Below are 10,058 nucleotides of genomic sequence, written 5' to 3'. Positions count from 1 at the left end.
TTGCAAAAATCTTACACTGAGTATTTCATGGGATACAGAAAGCTGTTTGTAATAATGCTGTTCTACATGTTTTAATGTTTCTATCTTTCACTTTCCTCCTTGCACTGACATCTGAGATGAATGTTTCAGTAACATTCAATAGGGAGAAAAGAGGTTAAACACATCTATCGCTTTCTCCAATGAAAATGTATGCGCTTATAGTGGGGGAGGGTGGAGGAAATTAAGATAAACACTTTAATTTCTCTGATTAAATGTTCCATTTATATTATGCTCTTAGTTTAATGGTGGAATTTAATGTTTGTTTAAATTATATTCTTTGAAGTCACCTTAAAAAAAACCTTCAGCTAATGGAAGTGATCTCAATATGTTGGTTGAATTCAAACAGGGTAATAGCATATGCCATTTTGGCAACACAATATATATCTTTATTTAAAGTGACATAAAGCAGCAAAAGACACATTTTCCTCCTTTTGTATTTGAATTAAAAAATTACTGTCACTGCTAATGGTAAATCAAGACTCGTTTTTGACCTGACCATAAGTATAAAATATAATTTACACTTGTGTTCATAATCAAAACCTGAGTGGCTACAAAACTTTTCTAACCATGTGAAGAAACCTCTAGGTTAAGACAACTTTTTGGCATGTTCAGATAAAGCAACAGTTAAAACTACATAGACATGATACAGCTTTGAGGATTTAACCACCAGCTGCTTTCCAAGTATTATAAACAAAACAAATAAATTCAAATTATCCTGGGTTAAAGAATGACATTTTGTTAAATACTGTATGTTAATGTATGGTAGTCTACCAATAAGATGTACTGAGCATATAGATGTGTTGGAAATTCTTGGGAATGGATGTTTAAAAATCCGAGCAAATTGCTGCATTTTGAGGCAGTAGTTACTTCAAAGAATACTTTAGAAAATACTGAACATTTCCGGTGTGTAACAATATAGCAGCAGCTGTGGAGAGTTAATTCTGAAGAAGGGTCCCAACGTCAAACATTGTCCCTTTCCCTCCACAGATGATCCTATTATGACAATTTGTAAGAACGCTGAGGGAAACTTAGCATAATGTATATTTTGTATAGAAGGTAGACACAAAATGCTGGAGCAACTCAGCGGGTCAGGTAATGTCCCTTGAGAAAAGGAATAGGAGATCCTTCATAAGACTTCTGGGTGAGTGACGCCCGAAGCTGCAGGAGAGTCAGAGCATGGGCCTGCTGGTGCCAGTGCATGGTGCCCAGTGGAATGCAGGGTGCGGAAGGAGAACTGTTGCGAAAAGCGGTGGATTAACTGTCGGTACCTGTGATCCGGGTTGGGTCTGCACTGGGAGGTCTGGAACAGGAGTTGGAATCCCCGAGACACAAGATGGAGGCGCAGGCCCCATTACTGAATGAAATGATCAGTGCTGAAGGACATGACCTACATGTTTATCCTTTTTAAAGATGTTGCCTTACTGATAGTTGATAGCAATAATAATCCTTTATGCCATTCTTTCATACTGAGAACATTATTACTACTTAGTAGTTTGCTAGAGGTTTGGAGAATGGCCAATATATTATTAATTCTTTTAAAATAGGGAGACTGACTTATTTGGATAATTATAGTCTTGCTACTTTATTACATTTTGGGAAAACTAATATTTTAATAAAGGAAATAATTATCAGGTATCAAAAAGAGAATAGAAGGTTGTATCAATTTCAGTGAAGGCCAGTTTTGTTGAGCTAATTTCAAATCACTATACAGACCGGGGTGGGAGTTTGCAACCTTCACGTGGTCCACCCTGTTTTGACTAATGCAATCAATCTGACGTGCACAAACAAATAGATCAAATAGAACACGTTGACCTACAATTTTAGGCTGTGCACGCCATACTCAAGAAGATAATACAGACCTTTGCTGATATGAGATAGGAGGCGGGAGGATTTGCTTTTAGGGTTACTGTTGAAACCGATAATACATCAACAATCAAAAAAATAGATACTGTAGTGGACAACAGAAACAAAGAACAGAAAGAATTTCATTGTTCTATCTGGGACATGACAATAAAACACTTTGACTCATGAATTGGGAATGTGGCAGGGAGGTGCGATTAGATTTGTTCAGTTTAGTGTCACAGGTACTGAGGTAGTGAAAAGCTTTTTGCTCTCAGCTAGCAAACATGGTTTAGGGTAACTTATTTCCAAATTGAAATCCAATATATAAGTTATATGCAGCAAGTGACAGATTCTTTAAGCTGCTACACATGACATAACTTCCAGATTTAAGGCAATGAACGTGATCCTGAAGAAATGCACATAAGCTGGAGAGAATCATCATCATCAGCGTTGAAAACATCAACGGGCACTGTGCCTGCCTTACGATGCTATGTACGACAGTGATCGCAAGTTCTACTGAGGAGAAAAAAAACATTAAAACTGAGCTCTGATTTAAATTATCCTAATGATTTTTGTTGAGTTTCATTTAAAATGAATCACAAGATCTGGGATAGAGCATTAGTAATTAATTTATATTTTAATATCTGGATTTGAATATGGAACCAGAAGACATAGAACATAGTCATCGGTCCAACTAACAAGCACCATATTTAAGCCTGTCTCTCAGGCCAATACGATGTCTCTGGACCCAAGAGTCATACAGCATGGAAACAGGCCTTTCGGTGTGTCAGGCAGCATGTCAGCAGGACATGGTTGGGTAATGTTTCAGGTCAGGACCCTTCTTCAGATTCAGTATAATTTTTTTGCAAAATAATTAATTAACCATTTTTTAATATTATGCAAGACATTTTGTTCAACAAATTTAGTTTATCAATTGCTCCAAATATCCTTATGCCACAAAACAAGCTTGTAAGAATAAAATGTGGCTGTTCTTCTACAGTTTAGGTAAATAATGGGTTTTACATTTTATGTCCTGAAATATTAATAATAAGCACAAGAGATAAAAAGATATGGTTTAACATGGTTTAATCCTCAGGGTTAATAAAAACCCATACATAAATGTATTGGTATGATTGAGTGCCGGACATTTGTTCAGACATTTTAGCACAACAAAACTACGTTTATTCCTCATCCCGTGGCATGTACAAAACTGTACAGATTATACCCATGATAGCAGCAGCGTCTCATTTCTCAAGCCAGTCAGGGAAAAAGGGCTAATCTGAGATAATACAGTTCCTATTACCGCACATAATTTTTTGGAAACAGCCGGAAGACCTTGTCCTCTTGTGATGGTTCAAAGCCATATTTTTCCAGGCGATTTGAGTCAAAGATACCTTCCCGAAAATCTTTCTCGATTTGCACAGCAGCAGTTTCCATGAAGAGCTTCTTGGCCGTTAGCGGCTGCTCTGTTCCACTCGGTGCTTTGTACGACACGTACGCTTTCAGGGGGAAACCTTTCAAATTAGGAACCACCAGCTCCGGCACCATTTTTTTGATCTTTACGAACTTGCCACTGGAAGTTATATATCCCGTTGGCTTTGCTCCCCTGGATCGGTAGAAACTCTTGGGACCACGTTTACTTGTGATTTCTGCGGTTCGATCAGCTCCTCGCACCAAACCTCGGGCCAGATTCGATAGTAATCCCATGGCTAATTACACCTAACAGAGATGGATAATTTTGTTAAGGATGCTCAACAGTCAAAGGTATAATTCTTCACTAACTTTCCAGTAGTTTGTTTAATTGCCAATTTAGCCAGAGAAAAGCTTGTAATGTTCCAAAAGAATTGTGCATGTTATAGTTGCAAGATCACTTAGAGGAAATGATGATAGTTAGAACTGTACAGGAACAGGCCTTTCAGCCCACAATGTCCATGCCAAACATTATGCCGTTAAACTAATCTCTGCCTGCCAACACTTTCTATGCCTCTCATGATTTTATATCAGGTCTCTCCTCAACCTCTGACGTTCTGGAGAAAACAATCCAAGTTTGGAGAACCTCTCCAAATAGATAACCACCTAATCCAGACAGCATTCTGGTCATCGTCTTCCGTCCCTCTCAAAAGCCTCCACAAACTCCGGTAACAGGGCAACCAGAACTGTACGTAATACTCCAAATGTGGCCTAACCAAAGTCCTTTAAAGCTGCAACATAACTGGCTGACTCTCATACTGAATACCCGACCGAAGATGACAAACATACCATACACCTTTATCTATGTGTGATATGGATTTGGACCCCAAGATACCACTGAACATCAATGCTTTGTCTTGCCATGAACTATACACATTTTCGTTACAGATAACCTCCCAAAGTGCAACATTAAAAAGATCTCAACAACTTGCTTGGATTAAACAACCCATTCCTGTAGCTGATCTGTACTCCATGGTATACATTGACAACAACAGAGATCCCAGCACTTCACACAGCCACTAACATCTTTTTCTGCTTACCATACTTTTGTATTGCAGGCAAGGAGACCAATCACCTTTCTTAAGATTTGTAATCAATCCACTGAAAAATATAGAATATCTGCTCGATCTATAGTACTAGATCTTAAGATAGACACAAAGTCCAAGTGTAACTGTCTGGAGAAAAAGGATGGATGATGTTTCAGGTCCTCGAAATGTCACCTATCCTTTTTTTTTCCCAGCGATGCTGCCTGGTCCATTGAGTTACTCCAGCATTTTGTGTAAGAAAGAACTGCAGAAGCTGCAAAAATCGACGTTGGACAAAAATGCTGGAGAAACTCAGCGGGTGAGGCAGCATCTATGGAGCGAAGGAATAGGTGACGTTTTGGGTCAAGACCCAAAGGGTTTTTGACCAGCATTTTGTGTCTATCTTTGGTATAAACCAGCATCTGCAGTTCTTTGTCTCTACAGTTTAGCACGGCTTCTTACTGACTTGGCAAAGCAACATCGCCACCTGCAGTTCTCATTGAGATTTTACCACAGTTTCCAACAGTCAACATTGTATGCAACATCCAAAATACTTTAGTGGGACGGGAGCGGGTTAAGAATGTGAATTGAGCAATTAGTGACAGTCACCACATTATGCAAACGGTGTGATTATATTGGAGCGGATAGGGGGAAGATTTACAGTTGTTGCCAGAAATGGAAAATTTAAGATAGAGGAAAGAATGGATAGACTGGGGTTACTTTCATTGGTTCAGTGGTACCCGAGCTGAGATTTCACTGAAATATAGAAAAAGTAAATAGGAAAGACTCATGAGCACTCGATGAGAGTTTCAAAGATTAAAAGCAATTGCTTGAACATGAAGAGACACAAAATGCTGGAGTAACTTAGCAGGTCAGGTAGTATCTCAGCGGGTCAGGCAGCATCAAAGGAATAGGTGTTGGGTCAAGACCCTTCTTCAACTGAGCTGAACGTTTTCCATGCTTTGTGAAAGGAAGGAAAGAGCAAGAAAACAACAAACAGTCAGACTGTCAATCTGACAACAGATGAAGGGAAATGAGAGAGAAAGAATAGAATGAGGAAATGGGTGGAGTCATAGAGTGATACAGTGTGGAAACTTTCAGCCCAACTTGCCCACACCAGCCAACATGTCCCAGCTACACTAGTCCCACCTGCCTACATTTGGCGCATATCCCTCCAAACCTGTCTGATCCATGTACCTGTCTAACTGTTTCTTAAATGTTGGGATCATCCCTGCCTCAACTACCTCCTCTGGTAGCTTGTGCCATAAAACTACCAACTTTGTGCGAAAACTTTACCCCTCAGATTCCGATGAAATCTTTTCCCCCTTCACCTTCAACCTATTTCTTCTGGTTCTCGATAGTCTTCAGAGATTTATGAAAGCATGTTGACGAATGTAACTGATGTGACTAGAAAAATAGAAACCCAGTGAATGCAGTATATTTAAATTTACAAAAGGCTTTTGATTAGATCCCACACGTTGATCAAGACTAAAGGACATGCAATTGGGAATAATATGCATTGAGAATTGGTTAACAAACAGAAAGCTTTTGGGTCTCCTTAATTAAACAGAAAAGGGATTGCTTGCCATGGAAAGATTCAACAGACTGGATGGTGGGTTTGCCTTGTCAGGAAAGATTAAATAAACCAGCATCCTTGATAGACAATAGGTGCTGGAGTAGGCTATTCGGCCAGTACTGCCATTCAATGTAATCATAGCTTGATACTGCAGAGGTTCAGTCATTGGGTTAATTAAAACTGAAGCCAAAAGATTTCTGTATGATAAAGAAATCAAGCGATGGAATAGTTCAAGAAAAGATACAGATTTTTAGTTCTCACACTGCTGTCCCGGTTCGACGTTCACCCAGTGGTCATCTTCCACAGACATCACTTCCCTCCCCTGTTCTTTGGCCCATCTACACAGGGCAACCCTAGCTCTTTTCTCCTTGTTTCAGCCCCTCACCCAGCGACTGTAGCGCGCCGACCCTTTGCCCCCTCACCCAGCGGCTCTTCAGTCCCTCAACCTCCCACCCTAGTCCCGGCCCTCACGATCAGACATCAGCCCAGAACGTATCCTGAATGCGTTCACCCTCCTATCGCTGCCCCAGTCCTCTGCCCCTCACTCAGCGACCCTTCTGCCCCCTCACCTCTGTCCAGCACCGGCCGTTTGGCTCCTCACCCTGCTGCCTCTCACGTAGCGACCCTTCAGCCCCTCACCCAGCGACCCTCCCCCTGTACCCCTGGCCGGGGTACCACACACTACCCCTCTCAACCCCTTATCCAGCAACTGTAATAAGGTGGATGAGTTGAATGTGCAGATAGCTATTAATGACTATGATATAGTTGGGATCACGGAGACATGACTCCAGGGTGACCAAGGCTGGGAGCTGAACATCCAGGGATATTCAATATTCAGGAGGGATAGACAGAAAGGAAAAGGAGGTGGGGTAGCGTTACTGATTAGAGAGGGGATTAATGCAATGGAAAGGAAGGACATTAGTTTGGAGGATGTGGAATCAGTATGGGTAGAGCTGCAAAACACTAAGGGGCAGAAAACGCTGGTGGGTGTTGTGTACAGGCCACCTAACAGTAGTAGTGAAGTTGGAGATGGTATCAAACAGGAAATTAGAAATGCGTGCGACAAAGGCAAAACGGTTATAATGGGTGACTTCAATCTACATATAGATTGGGTGAATCAAATTGGCAGGGGTGCTGAGGAAGAGGATTTCTTGGAATGTATGCGGGATAGTTATCTAAATCAACATGTAGAGGAACCAACGAGAGAACAGGCTATTTTAGACTGGGTATTGAGTAATGAGGAAGGGTTAGTTAGCAATCTTGTTGTACGTGCCCCCTTGGGCAAGAGTGACCATAATATGGTTGAGTTCTTCATTAGGATGGAGAGTGACATTGTTAATTCAGAAACAATGGTTCTGAACTTAAAGAAAGGTAACTTTGAGGGTATGAGACGTGAATTGGCCAAGATTGACTGGCAATTAATTCTAAAAGGGTTGACGGTGGATATGCAATGGAAGACATTTAAAGACTGCATGGATGAACTACAAAAATTGTTCATCCCAGTTTGGCAAAAGAATAAATCAGGGAAGGTAGTACATCCATGGATAACAAGGGAAATCAGGGACAGTATCAAAGCGGATGATGCGTACAAATTAGCCAGAAAAAGCAGCATACCGGAGGACTGGGAGAAATTCAAAGACCAGCAGAGGAGGACAAAGGGCTTAATTAGGAAAGGAAAAATAGATTATGAAAGAAAACTGGCAGGGAACATAAAAACTGACTGCAAATGTTTTTATAGATATGTGAAAAGAAAGAGATTAGTTAAAACAAATGTAGGTCCCTTGCAGTCAGAAACAGGTGAGTTGATCATGGGGAACAAGGATATGGCGGACCAATTGAATAACTACTTTGGTTCCGTCTTCACTAAGGAAGACATAAATAATTTGCCGGAAATAGCAGGGGACCGCGGGTCAAAGGAGTTGGAGGAATTGAGTGAAATCCAGGTTAGCCGGGAAGTGGTGTTGGGTAAATTGAATGGATTAAAGGCCGATAAATCCCCAGGGCCAGATAGGCTGCATCCCAGAGTACTTAAGGAAGTAGCTCCAGAAATAGTGGATGCATTAGTAATAATTTTTCAAAACTCTTTAGATTCTGGAGTAGTTCCTGAAGATTGGCGGGTAGCAAACGTAACCCCACTTTTTAAGAAGGGAGGGAGAGAGAAAATGGGGAATTACAGACCAGTTAGTCTAACATCGGTAGTGGGGAAACCTTTCATTTCACTGCACATCTCGAATGTGTATGTGACAAATAAACTTGACTTGACTTGACTAGAGTCAGTTATTAAAGATGGGATAGCAGCACATTTCGAAAGTGGTGAAATCATTGGACAAAGTCAGCATGGATTTACGAAAGGTAAATCATGTCTGACGAATCTTATAGAATCTTTCGAGGATGTAACTAGTAGCGTGGATAGGGGAGAACCAGTGGATGTGGTGTATCTGGACTTCCAGAAGGCTTTCGACAAGGTCCCACATAAGAGATTAGTATACAAACTTAAAGCACAAGGCATTGGGGGTTCAGTATTGATGTGGATAGAGAACTGGCTGGCAAACAGGAAGCAAAGAGTAGGAGTAAACGGGTCCTTTTCACAATGGCAGGCAGTGACTAGTGGGGTACCGCAAGGCTCAGTGCTGGGACCCCAGCTATTTACAATATATATTAATGATCTGGATGAGGGAATTGAAGGCAATATCTCCAAGTTTGCGGATGACACTAAGCTGGGGGGCAGTGTTAGCTGTGAGGAGGATGCTAGGAGACTGCAGGGTGACTTGGATAGGCTGGGTGAGTGGGGGCAAATGTTTGGCAGATGCAGTATAATGTGGATAAATGTGAGGTTATCCATTTTGGTGGAAAAAACAGGAAAGCAGACTATTATCTAAATGGTGGCCGATTGGGAAAGGGGGGGATGCAGCGAGACCTGGGTGTCATGGTACACCAGTCATTGAAGGTAGGCATGCAGGTGCAGCAGGCAGTAAAGAAAGCGAATGGTATGTTAGCTTTCATTGCAAAAGGATTTGAGTATAGGAGCAGAGAGGTTCTACTGCAGTTGTACAGGGTCTTGGTGAGACCACACCTGGAGTATTGCGTACAGTTTTGGTCTCCAAATCTGAGGAAGGACATTATTGCCATAGAGGGAGTGCAGAGACGGTTCACCAGACTGATTCCTGAGATGTCAGGGCTGTCTTATGAAGAAAGACTGGATAGACTTGGTTTATACTCTCTAGAATTTAGAAGATTGAGAGGGGATCTTATAGAAACTTACAAAATTCTTAAGGGGTTGGACAGGCTAGATGCAGGAAGATTGTTCCCGATGTTGGGGAAGTCCAGGACAAGGGGTCACAGCTTAAGGATAAAGGGGAAATCCTTTAAAACCGAGATGAGAAGAACTTTTTTCACACAGAGAGTGGTGAATCTCTGGAACTCTCTGCCACAGAGGGTAGTCGAGGCCAGTTCATTGGCTATATTTAAGAGGGAGTTAGATGTGGCCCTTGTGGCTAAAGGGATCAGGGGGTATGGAGAGAAGCAGGTACGGGATACTGAGTTGGATGATCAGCCGTGATCATATTGAATGGCGGTGCAGGCTCGAAGGGCCGAATGGCCTCTCCTGCACCTAATTTCTACCTAATTTCTATGTTTCTATGTAACATAACACCAGGGCCTCACCCTGCGGCTCCCCACACAGCCACACTCACCCAGCGACCGTTCAGCCCCTCATCCAGCGACCCGAGTCCTTGGACCGTTCGGCCCTTCTCCCAGTGACCTTCGCCCTCCCCCCCGTTCCTCACCGCCCCACCATAGCCCCGGTCCTTCGGCCCCAACCTCCTGCGACCCTTCGGCCCCTCATCCTGTCACACCAGTCCCAGCCCTTCATCCCCTCCTCTGTCCCCGGGGCCGCTCGGCCCCTCACTCATCCACTCACCCGCCCGCCGGTTTGGTCCCGAACGCGGCGCCGCCACCGAACAAAGCGCGCGCACATTGGTTGTCCCGCGGGCGGCCAATGGGGGCGGCGGTTGGTGGCGCGGGGGCGGGGCTGGAGCGGGAGCGGGAGCGCGCGGGGGGGGGGCGGGGCTGGAGCGGGAGCGGGAGCGGGAGCGGGAGCGCGCGTG

At 43.0% G+C, this 10,058-nt stretch overlaps 1 protein-coding gene across 1 annotated transcript; it reads right to left on the bottom strand.

The window, feature by feature from the left end:
* Positions 1-2,950: 2,950 nt before the first annotated feature.
* mrpl41 (mitochondrial ribosomal protein L41) lies at positions 2,951-9,981 on the bottom strand. Its single transcript, XM_055660356.1, has 2 exons — positions 9,872-9,981; positions 2,951-3,600 (listed from the first exon to the last, which is right to left on the bottom strand). The coding sequence occupies exon 2, from the start codon at positions 3,586-3,588 to the stop codon at positions 3,181-3,183; it is 408 nt and encodes a 135-aa protein (XP_055516331.1). The 5' UTR covers positions 3,589-3,600; positions 9,872-9,981; the 3' UTR covers positions 2,951-3,180.
* Between the last annotated feature and the right edge of the window lie 77 nt (positions 9,982-10,058).

This window comes from Leucoraja erinacea, chromosome 31 (assembly GCF_028641065.1).
Source record: "Leucoraja erinacea ecotype New England chromosome 31, Leri_hhj_1, whole genome shotgun sequence".
NCBI classification, from domain to species: Eukaryota; Metazoa; Chordata; class Chondrichthyes; order Rajiformes; family Rajidae; genus Leucoraja; species Leucoraja erinaceus.
Note: the sequence above shows the minus strand (reverse complement) of the source record. Positions and strands in the feature narration are given on the sequence as shown.